General features: G+C 41.6%; 1 protein-coding gene across 1 annotated transcript in view; it reads right to left on the reverse strand.

Annotated features, from left to right (window-relative positions):
• Positions 1-18653, reverse strand: part of P4ha3 (prolyl 4-hydroxylase, alpha polypeptide III) — a 32759-nt gene extending 14106 nt beyond the window's left edge. The window contains exons 1-7 of the mRNA XM_013014031.1: positions 18611-18653; positions 11646-11788; positions 10917-11140; positions 7419-7568; positions 6050-6101; positions 2821-2984; positions 2436-2612 (exon numbers count right to left, since the gene is read on the reverse strand). Of these exons, the coding sequence (XP_012869485.1) occupies positions 2436-2612; positions 2821-2984; positions 6050-6101; positions 7419-7568; positions 10917-11063 (690 nt within the window). The 5' untranslated portion in view covers positions 11064-11140; positions 11646-11788; positions 18611-18653. The remainder of the gene's footprint in view (positions 1-2435; positions 2613-2820; positions 2985-6049; positions 6102-7418; positions 7569-10916; positions 11141-11645; positions 11789-18610) is intronic.
• Between the last annotated feature and the right edge of the window lie 6 nt (positions 18654-18659).

Consider the following 18659-nt stretch of genomic DNA (forward strand, 5'->3'; position numbering starts at 1 on the left):
AATGCTGTGGCTGGCCAGATTTGACTACTGGCTCCCTGAGAAGCTGACCCTATTAAAAAGTCATTGTAGGGGCCTCGTTAGCACAGTAGATAGTGCGCCAGTCTCATAAAAAGTCATCACCAGTAGAGCTTAATCAGCTCAAACAACAACAACTCATATGGAGACTCTAGACTTTCCTGGAGAGCCTTCTGGATGAAAAGACTATGGTTGCTCTCCATCCAGTCCACGTATGCTGTCAGGTCATACTTAAAACCAGCGGTCCAGTCATACCACCCCTCTATTTAAAACTGTCCATCCCACAGTTTCCCACCCTGCCCCACAGCCTACCAGATATAACCCAAACCACCCAGCATGACATTTAGGCCTTTCATTAATGGGGTCTCACTCTCTAGACCAATCAATTACCACCCTCCATCCTGGCTCTCACAGACTTCACCATCAAACTTACCCCCGTTCTCCCAACATGCCACCTAGCTAGCTCTTGCAATGTATGACCGTCTTCCTGGAATAGTTGTTACCACCTGATGGCATTCACACTATGGTGACAGTTGCTTGCTTCTCTTCTCTGTCTTTGCCATCTCCCCATAGCTGGTTTCTCATTAGGGGAGAAGTTTTTAGTTCTCCAGCGCACAACTCTGCACCCCCTCCCTCCAGCACATATCACAGGGCCTTCTAAATGCCTGCCTTCTCCCTATGCAGTAGGATTCAAAAGGGGAAGGGGCCATACCTTGTCTCTGAAAAAGCTTAGTACCAGCCCAGTGTCTGGCACAAGTGTGTGCTCAGTTGAATGACTAAATGTTTTCTTGGATGAACAGCACACATTAAGTGCATAATCTCTGGTTGGATATAATTCTGAGGCAGATTGAAGTGCCATTTTTCAAAGGGAAAACAGACTCAGAGAGGTGAGATGGACTGAAAAATATTATATTATATATATTTCCTTTTCTCTTGTTTGGTGGGACTGAGGTTTGAACTCAGGATCTGTTCTTGCTATACAAGGTTCTATCACTTGGGTCACACCTTAAGTCCTTTTGGCGTTAGTTTATTTCTCAGATAGGGTCTCATCCTTTTGTCCAGAGCTAGCCTTAGACTGAGATCTTCTGACCCCTGCCTCTTCCCAAGCTGGGATTGCAGTACACCTCCATGCCCAATTCTATTTTTTTCTCCAAACATTTACCACACTTCCTATAAGGGCGATTCTCTTCACATTGGCATGGGTTGGCTCTGTGGTTTGTACTGCCTTTCCTATAAAAGGATTAGACTAAGTCCCCTGTACCTGCAGTGGTGGGCACACACTTCATCATGGATGATACATGGATGGAAGTAATACCTGCAATTCTAAGCAGTAGCTTTAAGAACATGCTCAATAGTCATTTCTGTCTTTTTCCTCTAGGATAAGACCAGCAATGTTCCTAACAGAGACTACTCTACCAGGCTGGATCCCAGAACAGAGACCAGGTAGGAAATAGCTGCAGCCAATCCCAGGACAGACAAGTAATATGAGAAAGTATCTCTAAGATTCAGGGGCTGCTTACTACCAAGTATAACTTAATCTAAATGAACTGATGCAAGGAAGAAGCCCCGTGGCAATCAGTGTATCTCTAAACTTCAGTCCTGTCTCTAGCTATGTGTATGATCTTAATTAAGACCATTCCCACACGTTGAGCCTCCATTTCCTTTTCAACAGTCATGGAGTTGAACTAGATAATCTTTCCACCCACCAGTCTATAAATACGTATTAGAATTTCATTCCTCGTCTCTAGCATATTCTTTTCTTCTCCTTGTTATCTGGAATGATTGCCATTTTTGGAAATTTCCTTTTAATTTTCTGAGATTAAATTTATATACAATGATAAGCACGAGTCTTGAGCATACCATTTGCTGACTATCATCAAATTCATACAGCCAGGAAGTCCATGCCCATAAGAAAATATTAAAAGCACATTTTTATTTTTATTTTATATAGGTGCCAATCTTAAACTCAGGGCCTGGGAGCTGTCGCTGAGCTTTGTTGCTCAAGGCTAGCACTCTACTACTTGAGCCATGGCTCCACTTCTAGCGTGCACTCTCTCTCTCTCTCTCTCTCTCTCTCTCTCTCTCTCGTGCTTCATTAGAGATAAGAGTTTCATGGACTTTCCTGCCCAGGCTGGCTTCGAACCATAACCCTCAGATTTCAGCCTCCTGAGTAGCTAGGATTACAGGTGTGAGCAACCAGCACTCAGCTAAAAGCACATTTTTAATACTCCAGAAAAATCCCCTGGTGCCTCCTTCCAGTAAATCCTTTCCCATGAGAGGCAACCTCCTTATGATTTTTCCATCAATGACTAGCTTAATAAAATGGGTAGTATTTTGAGCTTCTGGACTAACAAAGGATCTAAGTGTTCCGGTGTTCCTGTTCTCATACTCCTAAATTCCAGGCATTTGGACACACTCACCCATGGTTCTGCAAGCTCTCGAATTTTCTGAGCCTCTGAGTCACTGACAAAGTCATGATAGAGAGCAACAAAGGGCTGCAGGTGGATAATCTCCTTCCGGATGGGCTGGAGTAGCAGGTAAGGGCTGGAACTGGTCTCATAGGAGCAATAGAGGCTGGGGATCTGGTAGTGAATGGGCTAGAAGAAAAGAGAGGGCTCAATGCAAGAGAAGAAGGGTCTAGGAGCAACATAAAAGCTGGAACTCAAGAGAAACAGGTGATCACTTAGCCACTGCACAAGTGTGCTTTATTGTTTTTGAAAACGTTGGCCTTTCTCTTCATGTTGTTCGAATTCTAACTTCTCATTTGAGCCAAATCTGTCTTCTGCCTTCCCCAAGGAATCCTACCTGAGAACCCAGTGTCTGGCACAATGCCTCGTATGTGTCTCGGGTCTGCAGGTGGGGTACATTGGGCCTCAGGATGACAGCTTCAGCTGCTGCCTGGTAGGAGCTTTCTGCCAAAAGCCTTTCGTATTTCAACACATTTCTAGCTATCCTCTTATTATCTGGACCTGAAGGAAATCAGAGCAAGGAAAAATAAAGATTAACAAACTCTGACTCCTAGGATGTGTACATTTCTCCAGGCACCTGAGCACCCTGAATAACTCCTAGTGGCTAAAGGACAGTATCTTATTATTAAAGACTGACCTGGGCTTGGTGAAGCTGTAGGTACAAAGGACTTTGGGAAAGAATGTGGTACTTGACCAAGGGTCCATGAGATGACAGCTCTGAGATGGTCAGTTTTATGTATAGGAGATACACTTCATTCATTCACTTGTTCATTCATTCATCCATCTACCTATCCACTTAGTAAATGTTCATTAAATCCTTCCTGTGTACCAGATAGTGTACTAGCAGCTATCTTTTTCAGAGAAAATCGGTATAAGACAAAAGAGTTCTAGATTTGGGTTTCACTTGATTCCCAAAGGGTCCCCGGAGAACTCAAGAAATCTTGTGTCTTGCTTTTGCCCATCTACTCGTGTCAACTTTGACTGCAAGATGCAGCTACCCATGGCCTGTTGGCCTCTGGGTGTGGTTCTCAGTGCTTCTAAGAAGGAGGGGCTGAATTGTTGCAATGTTCTCAAAATATCTGAAGACCCCCCCCCAATGTGCTTCTAACCACCACCACCTTGGAAAATGAGGAAAGGAGGGGCCAGAAGTTTCTAACAAGCGAATTGAAGCTGTGGAGAAAGAAAATGGTGAACCCAAGCACCAGTGAAAGTATTGCAAAGCTAGAGATGAACCAGGAGCCCCAATTTGCCACACAACTTATCTGCCTGTGATAGTATATAATTTGGGTTCTTTGGGAGAGACCTGAATGAGTCAAGCACAAAAAGTGAAACAAGTGGAGTTTTTTTTTTAATATTACGAGTCATTTACGTGTTTCCAGAACATACAGTGACTTCCATAATCATAGTTCAGAAAGAGTAATATATTACATAATAACATACTATATTATATATAATATATTATAATATAATCCATAGTATTATATATAATATAATATCATATTATATTATATATTATATTATACACATGGGATTGGTTCCAGAACCTGTATGGATACCCAAACTCACACATACTCAAGTCGGTTCATAAAATAGTGTCATATTTGCATATATGCATACCCTCTCATACACTTTAAATCATATCTGGATTGCTTCTAATACCTAATACAAAGTGTAAATATTATGTGAATATAGTTATTATAATATATTGTTTAAGAATGATGACTGAAATGTTCAGTACAGACACATTTATTTTTAAAGTATTTTCAATATAAGGTTGGTTCAATCCTTGGATGGAGGGCCAACTATACTCAAGATTTATTTAAAATGTTGTGAATAACCAGCCTGGTGGCTTAAACCTGTAATCCTAGTTGCTTGAGAGACAGAGACTGAGGGATATGAAGGCCAGCTGGCATAGAAGGTCATGAGATTCCATCTCAACCAATAGCTTGGGGTAGGTGGCTTGCATCTGTCACCCCAGTCACATGGGAAAACACAAATAGGAGGATCACAGACAAGGCACATGGACATTGAGACCCCACCTCAAAAATAACCAATAGTAAAAAGTGCTGAAGGTGTGGCTCAATCGATAGAGTATCTGCCTGGCAAGTTCTGAGGCCTTGAGTTCAATCCGTAGTACCATACATTAAACAAATAAACAAACAAACAATCAAATAAAGATGAATAAGTGAAGAAATAAATGCTTTATAAATTATTAAGACATAACATACATGATGTTGTGTCTTATTTTAGTATCTAAATGCTTTATTAAATAATACTTTACTACAGAAATCCATCTAACTATTGACTTTTTTTTTTTCTGGTTCTGGGGCTTGAACTTTGGGCCTGGGCTCTGCCCCTGAGCTTCTTTTGTTCAAGGCTAGTGCCCTACCACTTGAACCACAGAGTTACTTATGGCTTTTTCTGAGTAGTTTATTGGAGATAAGAGTTTCATGGGCTTCTCTACCCAAGCTAGCTTCGAACTGCGATCCTCAGATCTCAGCCTCATGAAAAGCTAGGATTATAGGAGTGAGCCACCAATGCCCAGCTACCATTGAAATTTTATTTAAAAAAAAAATCAGGCTCAGCTAGGAAGTGTCTCTCTCCAAGACAATTCATTTTGTTCTCAGAAGGCACTCCCTGTAGAAGACTGAAGCAGCTGCACTTTGAGTAGGATTCTTGCTTAACAAAGTGAGCCATGGTTTTAAAGGAAAAACCGGATATGTCTCAGTAAACAGCCAGAGTGAGTCATATTCCTTCTTGTAGTCATAGTGCCCATGGATTTCATTCACTCCTGGGGCTACTTTGAAAACCCAGGGTGTTGTTTTATGTCTGTGTGCAGGTCCTGGGGCTTGAATTCAGAGCTTAGGTACTATCCCTGGACTTTTATACGCAATGCTAATGCTGTGCCACTTGAACCTCAGTTCTACTTCTGGCTTTTTTGCTGGTTAATAGAGATAAGAGTCTAACAGACTTTCCTGTCCCGGCTGGTTTTGAACTGAGGTCCTCAGATCTCAGCTTCCTGAGTAGCCAGGATTATAGGCATGAGGCCTAGCATCTGGGTCAAAACCCAGATTTTTAAATGTCTGAAAAAACTGGCTTTCAACTTGAACAGTTTGTTCTATTAAGGAATAAGGTGGGAAGGGGCATATTGAATTTTTTTTTGTCAGTCTTGGGGCTTGAACTCAGGGCCTGGGTACTGTCACTCAAAGCTAGTGCCCTATACTAGGTGTGAACCACCAGCACCTAGCATGTTGACATTTAAAAATTATTATTATTGTTGTTATTATTATCATTTTACATTAGTTATGCAGATGGAGATTTCACTGTTACATTTCCACATTCCTACCCATCTCATCCCCTCAAGGTTAATTTAACATCTTCTCAGCATTTCCCATATAACTTGCCAACTTTCCCCATGCACTGTGCACATATGTTCAATTTCACCCCAAGTTTGAAATATACTTTGGATCATGAAATTAGAATAATAAAAATAGCTATATTTCATTTGCGGTAAATAAACACCAGGAGAAGTCAGACCCAAGAGGGCTTATCTTATCATCACTTACTGTAGAGAAGAAACTCTCGGGAGAGGCTGAGGGCACTGGAAACATTTCCTGCCTTATTTTACAAAAGAAAAAAGAAGAAAAAGTAAAGCAAAGAAAGTGTTGACTGTACTGAAAATATCTCCTGTAATCAAATCATTAAGCAGATTTTTATATAAACTGTAAAATGTTCTCACCACAAGTACATAATGAAGTTCATTCAAAAGAGCAGAAGACTAGAAATGTAGAGGATCTATGGCCTTGCTGTAAAACAGGTCTCCTCACCAACAAATGTCTTAGTAATATCTTTACCAGAGAATGCAGAAAAATAAATAAGGCTCAACTTGCATGCTAGGCAAGTGCTCAGTGGGAGATTACTGACACGCATGCACGAAGCCCTGAGTCTAATATCTAGCACCACAAAACAAACAAACATAAAACAGATAATTTTTCTTAAAGTGTCCTCAAATCTCAAAGTATGTAAAACCTCATAATCACAGGGTATCATTATTTGATTATATTTTGTTATTAAATTGAAATGGAACTATGAAACTCTTTAGTAAGTAACCATTTGGTGTCCAGGTTCAGTACTTTCTACAGTCTAGAAAGCTAGTAGGAAGGAAGCAAAGGAAGAGCCTATTTTTTTAAAGACAAGTTAAGAATTTGGGAGAGGGAGAGTGGGGCATTACTGGAGATCCAGCCTAGGGCTTGAACTTGTGCTTGCTATGCAGGTACTCTATCACTTGTGTTGCTCTCCAATGCTTTTTGTTTTGGTTATTTCTGAGAAAGGATCTCTTGTTTATAGCTGGCTGGACTGAAGCTTTTTATACTTCCTGCATAGCTGGGGTGACAGGTGTGGACCACACCCAGCTTTAATTATTTGAGATATAGTCTTGCAAACTTTTTGCCTGGGCTCTTTTCAACTATGATCCTCCCAAATCCCTACCTCATAAAGAGTTAGGATTACAGGCAGGAGCCACTACACCTGATCGAGATATTTTTGGAGACTTAAATGCAACATATGGAAATAATAAAATAATAAAACAACTTCTCTGAATTTGGTCCTGTTAAGAAGATGAAAAAAATTAAGAAATGTGACATTTGGAGGGGGGAGGCTACTCTGAGTCTGGGTGCTTGAACTGAGTCTGGGTGCTTTTTCTGAGCTGTTGTGTTCAAGGCTAGTGTTCCACAACCTGAGCCACAGCTCCACTTTTGACTTTTGGGCAGTTAATTGGAGATGATCTCACAGACTTTCCTACCTGGGCTGGCTTTGAACCTCAATCCTCAGATCTCAACCTCCTGAGTAACTAGGATTACAGGTGTGAGCAACCAGTGTCAACAGAGCATTACTTTTATAGTGATAAAAAGCCCTCAGTCTCACTTATTCCCCTACCTGGAAATAGGCAAAGGCCAAGTGATCCAAGGCATCTTCTAGACTAGCTTCATCCTCTGTTTTCCACTCTCCGTAAGATCCTCGGAAGAGACTGACAGCCTCCTCCAGCCATGGAATAGCATGGTAGTAATCCCCCATGTCATAGGCCACCTGTAGGAAACACAAGCCTGAGACCATGGGCAGAGGAAAGAATATGGTTATTCAGAGAACACAAGGGCTTCTGAGACATAAGAAGGAAAGTTTCCATCTCGCATTCACTGTAATTCAGTTTATTAAGCATCTGTCTGTGGAATTTATAATCTGGCAGAGAAGAAAGGACGGATCAGATGTAATATGGAGGAAGCAGTCATGATTGCTTGCAACAAAAGGCATAATTTGCTATAAAGACACACAGACCAGAAAAGACTTGGGAATCAGCAGGTTTAGTAGAAGTGGCAGCTAAGATGGGCTTTCCTTGAATAAGAAGGAATTCATTGTATAGGGATTGAGAAAAGAAACATTTTAAAATGACAGAATGGCAAAAACAGAATATATTAAGACTTAAAAGTGAAGAAAAACAATGTGAGCATACAAAGGGAGCATGGGCTACACTAATCTGGTTTTGAATGTCATATTTTTTTAGGGATGTATTGCTGGTAGCAATGTGAGGGGTGGATTCAAGTAGTTACTGAGTAGGAACTGGTGGTGCCTGCCACTGGGAAACTTGAATCAAGTAAGGGCACGTGAGTAAAGCAGTCAGTGTAACCAGGTTAGACATGGTAATGGAGGGAGACGTGGGCATGCTGTGGGAGCTCAGTGGGTCTGTTCTTATTAAATTATTAAATGCTGGAATGCCGGGCAACATGGCCACAGGCACAACCAGAGCTCCTGTCTCCTCCTAGCTAACAGTTAACGAGAACACCAGACCCACAGTACAATTTCCTGGAAGTCAATATTGGAAGCAACATGGAATTATAAAGTCACTGAGTTGGAACAACTGTTACAAAATGATCTAATTCAGGTATAACTTCCAGATGACAGGACATAGAGATTCTGCAACTCTGCAGCCTACATTAGAAAGCAGCTCCTGTCCTAGGTCTACCATTAACCTTTTGTTTTATCCATCTAGTCCTCATGTTTCTTAGCTGTAAAATGAATGACAATCCCAAATGACTGATCTTTTCCTGTGCTTTTAATCTTCTTTCTCCTCATTCACCCATGATGAAATTGAACCTAGGAAAATCAAATGTCTCCTTAGAATATTCACAATTGCATCAATACATCAATAGACACAACTGGACAGTAGCAGAATTAGACAGTCTTGGAAAGAACCCATGAATGAAGTGTTTGGAGAAGTACAGAGGAAACAAATTTGACCACAAATTGATAACTACTGAGGTTTATTCTTTGACCTGCAATCTCACTCCCAGGTAGTCATTCATCAAAGAGAAATGAAGACTAATGTCCACCAGATATACATTCAAATGGTAATAACATCTTTTTTCATAGAAGGCCAAACTGGAGACAATCTGAGCATATATCAACAGGAGACTAGATCAAAAGTTGGTGGTAGCTGGGTGCCTGTGGCTCACGCCTGTAATCCTAACTACTCAGGAGGCTGAGATCTGAGGATCATCGTTCAAAGCCAGCCCGGGCAGGAAAGTCCCTGAGACTCTTATCTCCAATAAGCCACTAGAAAACTGGAAGTGGCGCTGTGGCTCAAGCGGTAGAGCACTCGCCTTGAGCTGAAGAGTGCAAGCCCAGAGTTCAAGCCCCACAACCGACAAAAATAAAATAAAATAAATTAAAATATAAAAAAGTTGGTGGTATATTCATGTGATGGAATTCTACTCATCAATAAAAAGGAACAAACTACTACTAAATCCAACAACATGGATAAATTTTATGTGCAGAGTGAAAGAAGCGAACTTAAAAAAAATCACATGTTTTATGGTTCAGGACAGTGGCTACATGGTAGGATAGGGTGTTGGGTGGGGAGAAGGAACAAATATAGACAATCTGAACAACACCATTTCACCTTCCTTAATTATCATTGTTTGTACACTGTGTACTTTTTATATACAGTATTTGGAATGTTTTTAATCTTTCCAAATAAGTGCAGCAATACAGAAATAAAGACTTCCAGCATGACTTTCAGGAAGCTGCCATACTACCTTTTCAACATATGGTTTTACTTTCAGAGAGGCCTCACTAATGAAGCGTGTATTGGTACCATACAACAAACCATTTAACTGGCTTAAATTTAAATTAGCCATGGTGACAATTAGACTCTGTTTCTACTGAAGACCTCAGGAAGAAAAAAGAAAACAGTATGTACAGTGACTCCAGGAACCCCATGCTACATTAATTTGGATGGTTGATTCCTAAAACTAGGAGCCTTGAAGCCCACCTTACATCTGCTCATGAATACTGTAGGAACCAGAGGGAAAAATCACTTTCCTGCAATATGCACATTAAAAATGATAAAAATGTTTACCCGCAGGGCATCTTAAGGCCAAAGGCGGGGGATATTTTAAACTGATCTCAAGATGATCAGAGATCAGTTAACTACTACATCATGTAGTAGGTTTCTGAGATCTGTTTGTTCAAGTAATATTAAAGTGAATGGCTGCAGTTTTTTTATTTACCTTTACTTTAGTAATTTGCTTTAGTATTTCTACATAATTAGGAAATGGGGCAAGGGATTCCAGAAATACAGGAGGCTGAGTTTCCATGATCTGACCTTCACATCACCATCCACATCCCTTCCTTACTTTCCTAGTTCTCCCAATAGTTCATTTACTGAGAAGTTATAGTTGGGACAACCAAAGAATTACATTGCCTAGTTTACGGCTCTTATTCTGCCACAATAGATAATTGTAATAATTAGAATGCTGCCAAGAGTATTCTAAGAATATAATCACTTCACTTTCCCAAGGCAGAGCATGGGATCTTGAGTTACAAGATCAGATTCAAAATTGGGTTGTTATATTTAAAACTGTACAATCTTAGGCATCTACCTGCTTTGCCTTGGGTTCCTTCATCTAAAAATAGGAATAATAAGTTGGGTGCAAGTGACTCACATCTATAATCCTAGCTACTTAGGAGGGTGAGATCAGGAGAACTGCAATTCCAGACCAGCCTGGGCCGAAAAGTCTATGAGATTTCATCTCCCCGGGTGTGTGGTAGCACATATCTATGAGCCTAACAACAATGGATGCTTAAAGTAAGTGGGTCACACACAACATAAGTGCATACAAAGGCAGGAAGTGAGCCCCTATACTGAAAATAACCATCAGAAAATGAGACTGGGGAAATGGCTCAAGTGGTAGAGTAATAACCCAACAAGCATGAAGCCCTGAGTTCAAATCCCAATACCACCAAACAATGGGAATAATATCAAAATTCCAAGCTTACTTTAAGTATGTGAAACCTATTTAAAAAACAACAATCAGGGCATAGTTATTTCACTGACGAGAAACTAGAGCTGAGCCCTTGGTCCTGTCTGAATATCGTTACCTTGCCTACTTGGAAGCAGTCATCTGCCGTGAGGGAGAAGAGCCTCCTGGGACTATATAGGTCAGTGACAGCAGAGCCAGAAACTCTCTGGAAGACACCTCGGGCCAAGCCCTTCACATTGAGCATGTAGACATCCTGCAGCCGCATCAGAGCCCGTGCTGCTCCCTCGACGTCCTCGAAGACTGGAAGGTCTTGCTCTACCTTCTCATAACCATCCTTCAGAGCTGGAATAGTAGTAAAAACATAACCCATGCTCTCCAAATCAGGTAGCAAGCATTTACTATGTATAGGGTGTGTTCCTATAGTTCATGAGAAAATGCTCTGTTTATCTTAATGGTCTTGATGCCAAGTACCTATTGGATGCTTAGTACACCATCACACAACATATATAATAGATGAGTTCATCATGTACTTCTTCACAGGGTCAACATAGTTTTCATTTTTCCCTCCAGGACTGGGGATTGAACCCAGGCCCTCACTCATGCTAGGCAAGTGCTCTACTACTTGAGCTATACCCTCAGCCCTGTAGTTGAGGTCAAATGATATAATCTAATCTATAATCATAAAGATCTATTAGGTAGGGGACATACTTTGTTGGACTCTCAAGAGTTAAGGAGATAAAGTAATAGCTCCCATCTTACCCTTCATCATGTCCCATCAGAGTTTCTCTCCTTACCACTGAGTCAGGACATAGAAGCTTCTCTCGGTCCCTCCAGCCCTTCTCATTACCTCGGATATTCTCACTGGCTTCCAGACTGTGTACCACATTCCTCCAGTCAGATTGAAGACGTTTGATGAGAGTAAATGCAAGCAGAGGGTTGTCCACAGGGCTTGCTGAATCCTCATGCAATGAAAGGACCTTGTCATAGAATCTGAAAGAGAGTAGAACGATCTCACCTCCGAATACAACCAGCACTAGGGAAGACTGGCATGGTATGTATACACATTCAGAGCAGCTAACATTATAGCTGGCTGTAGTGGCATATGCCTAAAGTCCCAGCTACTAGGAAGATTGAGGGAGAAAATTTACTTGAACCTAGGAGTTGGCCATGGTGGCACAGAGAGACATAATTTCATAATTAAAAATAAAAGTAAGCTGGGCACCGGTAACTCACACCTGTAATCCTAGCTACTCAGGAGGTTGAGATCCTCAGATCAACCTGGGCAGGATAGTCTGTGAGACTCTTATCTCCAATTAACCACCAGAAACCTGGAAGTGGTGCCGTGGCTCAAGTGTAGAGTGCTTGCCTTGAGCTGAAGAGCTGAGGGACAGCGCCCAGGCCCAGTGTTCAAGTCCCACAGCTGACTAAATTAATTAATTAATTAATATAAGCAGTTAAAATCAAAGTTCTGAGTCTCTTGAGACTCAAGTAAGAATTTAAGAGGGAAAAAAGCCAATCAAACAAAGAATATGAAAACTTCAGATAAAATAAAGAATTAACTGGGCATGGTGGCTCACACTTGTAATTCTAGTTACTTGGTAGGCTGATCATGAGAGGATTGAATTTCTATGACAGCCCAGGTAGAAAAGTTCACAAGCCCCTTTTCAAACCATGCCTGGGTACAATAGTATGTATCTGTTATCCCACGTTGCCTGGAGGATGAGACTGGAAGAACTGCAGTTTCAGGTCAGCTCAAGCAAAACAGGAAAAATAAAATCTATACAGGGCTGGGAATATGGCTTAGTGGTAGAGTGCTTGCCTAGCACTCTGTGATCCTCTATTTCCACATGGGGAAATTGGACATGATAGTATGCACTCGTGATCCCTGAAAAGCCTAGATGGATTGGGGCTCAGATACCTGTCAGGCAGGAAAAGAGAACCTATGGCAAAAATAACCAGCAAAATGTTGATCGGATGGCATAGCTCAAATACTGAAGGGCCAGCCTAGCAGGACAGGCACAAGCCATTGAGTACCAGTACTTCCAGAAAACAACAACAACAAAGGAGGTCTACTTATTTGCTCATGAATGAGTTTCCTCTTACCAGTAAGTTACTGTGAGTCAGGCACCATGCTAGATGTAAATGATACAGAGGAAAGACAGGATCCAGCTCAAAGGGTTTACTAAACAAGGAAATCTTGTTCTTCTGTTATCACGCTATATCCAATCCTTAGTATCCAGTAGAAACTCAAATAAGTTGAATAAGTTACTGTGATTGTGACTTATAAAAGAATTGAATGCATGGTTTGTAGGCAAGCCACTGAATCCATATAGGGGTTGGAAGAGGTAAAAGAAGACTTTCTAGAAGAGAGGATAGTTGACCTGATTCTTGAAAGGTTAGCTAAAATATTACTGTCTACTGTTTAATGACCCCTTGCTATGTACAGGCATCCAAATGAGTGCTTTAAATATACTGTCTCATTCAATCTCCCTAACACCCTTTGTATAGATTTTATTTTATTTTCCAGTACTGGGGTTTGAACTCAGGGCCTGAGCATTGTCCCTGAGCTTCTTTTGCTCAAGGCTAGCACTCTACCACTTGAGCCACAGTACCACTTCTGGCTTTTTCTGTTTATGTGATACTGAGAAAGCAAACCCAGGGGTTCATGCACGCTAGGCAAGCACTCTACCACTAAGCCATATTCCCAGCCCTGTATAGATTTTATTTTTCCTATTTTACAGAGAAAAATGGAAGCAAGGCCACAATATTAGGAGATAGCAAGGCCAGGATTGAGCCCAAATCAGCCTGACATAGAAGCCTGCTCTGGGCTGGTTTTTCCATGATGCTTTCCATGCAGATAGAAAAGGTGAGGAAGAACATTTTTGAGCCTACAGAGATCCATGCATGCAAAGACAGAGAGATTTGACATATGTTTGTGGATTCAATTCGTTAGTCTATTCTGGCTACTTCCTAGATATCAGACTCCATTGCTGGTACAAAGGCAAGATGAGGTCCAATGCACAAAGAATTCACAGACAGAAAAGTAACCGCATTTGTCCTTACTCTGCATAAGTTCTATAAGAAAAAATGGAATATACCCTTCTAGGAACTAGGATCAAAATTTTGAGGAAGACAACAACTTCGGTCTCAGCACTTAGTCCAGTGGGTGAGAAAGACACAGTAATTACATAACAGATGCAACCCCAGACTTAAGAACAATACTTAGATGAGAGTGAGAAGTGATCAATTTAGCCAGAGCAGGTTTATATAAGGGTAGAGTACTAGTACTTGTTTATATACACAAATCTGTGAAAGGATAGAAAGGAAAATTCAGAAAGGACTGGCCAGGCACCAGTGGTTCACACCTGTAATCCTAGCTACTCAGAAGGCTGAGATCTGAGGATTGTAGTTCAAAGCCAGCCCAAGCAGAAGTTTGTGAGACTCTTATCTCCACTGAGCTAACAAAAAGATCAGAAGTTGAGCCTGGGGCTCAAGTGGTAGAGCATTCGCCTTGAGCAAAAAAGCTAAGGGACAGCACCCAGGCCCTATGTTCAAGCCCCAGAACCCCCCCTCCAACACACACACACATCCAACAACTAAGTAAGAAATAGGAATGTTTGAACTGTAATGATGATCAAGGGAGTCAATGGGATGAATTCAGGGAGACATTCAGGAAGTAGACAGAACAGAAATGATGGTGGCTGGGGCAGGGGGTATAGAATGGGGTTGGCCAGCTCACTGCCAACTTTCCAGCTTGGGGACGTTTGCTGAAAGGGGTAAAAATGGTGGGAATCTAAAGTGATCATCCTTCTAGTAAATTTCTCTTTTGAGAGCTATCCTACAAGAGTGTCCACAGCCAAAAGATGTTATTTCTTTTCCTGGTGTCTCATGTTAACACACTGATGGAATCCATAATATTGAAGTGTATTGGCCATATTGAACAGGACAGGTTAAGGATGTAACGTCTACTCTTTATGAGATTTTTTTCCTCCCTTATCTAAAAATGTATTTGAAAACAATATAATAACCACAATGGAGGGGAAAGTATATGTGTAAGGTGACTGTATGAATGTGGACAAGAGTGTGAGAGTCTTTGGGTGGGTGGGGAGGAAAGCGTCTGCAAGGGAAATGGGATGAAAGAGAACAGAGGGCCTGGTAAGGACCCTGCAACCTCTTGATGCAGAATCAAAACAGGGTTTCCGAAAGAGTGGGACTCTCAATGAAGAAAGGAGGCCCAGAATAGAAGATGGCCTGGCTCACAGCTTTCAGGAAACTGAATGCTCCGGTCAGCTTAAACTCAGAAACCAGAATCTGAGCCTGAATAACTGAGGAAGGGCATCTGAAGCCGGTCAAGTCCCAGGCTGCCTCGAATCTTAAAGATAGGGCTATTTGTGAGCTGCTCTGCCTGCATTCGGTGAGCCTTCGGGGTGTGGGATCCTTTTACTGCCCATTATTGCCTGCTATGGCACCATATGGAACTACTTAGTGAAGGATATTCCACATACAGCTGAGACTTGGGCTGTGTCCAGCTTAGCGGATAAGTGTCCAGGAACAGTTGAGGCTGAGTGTGCAGTGATTTTATAAGATGGCTAGATGGGGGAACTGGAAAAACGCCCCACACTTACTCTGACTCAACCTCAACCAATCCATACTTTTCTGCTGTATAAACAGAAAGAACTGATCTACTCTAGAAGACGTCTGTAGATTTCTTTCTTTTTTTTTTTTTTTTGGATCAGGTTGTGGGGCCTGAACTCTGGGCCTGGGCGCTGACCCTCAGCTCTTCAGCTCAAGGCTAGTGCTCTACCACTTGAGCCACCGCGCCACGTCCAGCTTTTTTCTTTTTGCTTATGTGGTGCTGGAGAATTGAACCCAGGGCCTTATGCATGCAAGGCAAGCACTCTACAGCTGAGCCACCTTCCCAGCCCCTGTAGATTTCTTTCAGCACATACATTCTTTCAACTTTTCCACTAACAAATGAATGGATTCCTTAGTCACTTATTAGAATAATGTTTCATATGCACCCAAAAGAAACTGAGGTATGAAGGGTAAAAGAGGTGAATACTTGCTTCAATCTACCAAATTAAGCTGGGAAGGTGGCTCAGTGGTAGGGTGCTTGCCCTGCATGCATGAGGCCCTGGGTTCAATTCCTCAGCACCACATAAGCAGAAAAGGCTGGGAGTGGCGCTGTGGCTCAAGTGGTAGAGCGCTAGCCTTGAGCTGAAGAGCTGAGGAACAGTGCCCAGGCCGAGAGTTCAGGCCCAGGACCAACCAAAAAAAAAAAAAATCTACCAAATTAAAAGTCTTGTCATTATACCCCACTGTGCATTTTGAGGTTCATTTGGTTAACCCAAGGGTTTGATCTCTACAATCCAATCCAATCCATATTTAAACAAATATGGCATTTTTTCCTGTCCCACCGAGAAAAAGGGTGGAGGAATCTATCAATTGATATCTGAGGCTGGTTTGGAATCTGAAGTTGGACACATGCCCAGTCTCTCAGCAACAAGCTAGTTTCCAGAGACTGAGTTACAGGATGCCAAAGTCAAACTTCAGGGTTCCTAAATGGCTCTGTGCTTTAAAGAATGGGCTGAGAGTGGAAAATTAGGTTCTTTCTTTCAAGAATCTGCACATAAAATTTGCAACCCAATCCTTGCATTCAACATAGTCTGGGTAGGCTATCCAACCACAATTCATGGGCCGTGTCATTTCAAAATGTTTTGGCTTCGTCTCAGTCCTTCCGAGATAGTCTGAATGCTTACTTCTTAACCCAGAAATAATTGCTGCAAATTCTACTCTTTATAATATTTAAATTACAACAACAAAGAAAGCTAGAGGTTAACTATCTATGCACAATTGGTATATGAACTATGTATACTAGGTTGTAATGATAGAAACTACCATAAATTTTATTCATTACCTTGAAGTAAGAGGTAACCTCAACCACCAAAAAAAAAAAAAACTTCCTTATTTAGAAATTCAAAGAAAATAAAGTGAGGGACTGAGAAATAACATCTCAAATTACATAAGATTAAGAATATGGAAAAGTGAACAGAAACCACCAAACCTCCTGTTTAAAAAGCAGACATTCCACTGAGTTTTAGAGCATGACTTGGGAACAGAATCATAGTCTCCAAAGCATCAGGCTATATTTTTACAAAGTTCAGTATTTATAAATCACCTGAGAAAAGAATCTAGAATTTATTATCTCTTCTTCTTGTTCCTCCTCCTTTTCCTTCTCCTCTTTTTCCTCCTCCTCCTCTTCCTTTTTCTCCTTCTTTTTGATGGTTCTGAGGCTTGAATTTCAAGCCTTGAGTTCTTATTTAGCTTTTTTGGCCAGGGTTAGTGCTCTACCACTGAAGCCATGCTTTCAGTTCTTGATTTTTGCTGGTTATTTGGAGATAAGAGCCCTGTTTTGTTTGCCTGGGCTGACATTGAGCTTCAATTCTCAGATCTCAGTCTCCTGAGTAGCTAGGATTTTATAGATGTGAGCCACCACACCTGGGCATGTCACATTCTTTACAGCTGGGCTCTTGGAATCCTTGTTAATGTTTTGAGCCAATAGTGAAGACTAGTACCAATCTCCCTTAAACAGTAATAATGATAGTTAACATGTGTTGAACAATTACTACATGCCAAGCATAATGATAAATACTTTTATTTGGTACTCAGTCTGCCCAAAAACCCCATGAGAATAAAAACTACTTTTATTAGATTTTTATAAATTAGGGAAGTAAAGTTTAAAGAGGTAAAGAAAAGTGCCCAAGGGTACAGCCAAGTATTCAAATAGAGGCCTGAAGAACTCCTGAATCCATGCTCTCAAACACCATGAACTCTGGCCACTAACAAAACACAGTTTTGTCTGTGTCCTGGCACATCAGATAAAGCAAACAGAAGAGACATCACAGCTTAATAGAAAGAATGTGGGATGAGTAATCAAGACAACATGCCCTAGTCTTGGATTTGTTAGCTCCTACATTTGTAATCTTGGATAAACTACTGGACTTTAGCTTTCTCATGTTTTAAATGATTTCTCACTTGTTAAGACTATAATACAAACTTTTGGGGAGATGGCTAGAGAGAATTAAGATAAAATTGGTACAAGATCTGCCACTGTGACAAAGGCGAGATGTCACACACACACTTCCACACAGATTGTCTTCATGAACTCGGACAGTGTCCACACACCTTCCTCCCATGTCACCCAGAGTTAGAATTGCTGTCTTATACTCCCTTAAAGTCTCCGCTAGATATATGACATAAAGTACAATTTCAATATGTTCAAAGAACAACATAGTCACAACCACTGCTTCTTACACGGCTTTGGGCTTCTTAATGTCCCAAGGAGAGAAAGCACAGCACAAAGCCTTACATGTGGAATCACATACAACCGTTCATGGACCACGAATCATTTCCTGATGACTGTCCCAGTGTCTTAAGCCTTACAATAGATTTTACAGTGGGCAGTACTACTTTGTTGATTCGTAGCAAGGCAATACTAGCTGTGCATTTGCCTGTGCGTGCAACCCTCAGAATCTTCACGGTGCGACCTTGGTGTGACATACTTTCACCCACATAGCTTAGGGACTGTTTATGTAGTAATTAGAGAGCTTTCACATGTACGGAAAAGAAAGAGCGGAAAACACATCCGGTGAGAAACATCTCTAATTAACCATCAAGATGCCAAGACTCCATCGCCTGGAGCGTCGGGCTAGGTTCTATTTGCCTAGAACAGTGAGTGCCCTTCGCCCCGCACCCTCGCGCCTCCCCGCGGCGCCCCTGGGCGAGCTGCCACCCCGCAGTGCCCGCGCCTACCTGGTCAGGTCCCGCAGCCGCGCCTCCTCCCCGCGCAGGTAGCGCCGCA

The sequence above is a fragment of the Dipodomys ordii genome, unplaced genomic scaffold (assembly GCF_000151885.1).
Source record: "Dipodomys ordii isolate 6190 unplaced genomic scaffold, Dord_2.0 Scaffold22, whole genome shotgun sequence".
Lineage (NCBI taxonomy): Eukaryota > Metazoa > Chordata > Mammalia > Rodentia > Heteromyidae > Dipodomys > Dipodomys ordii.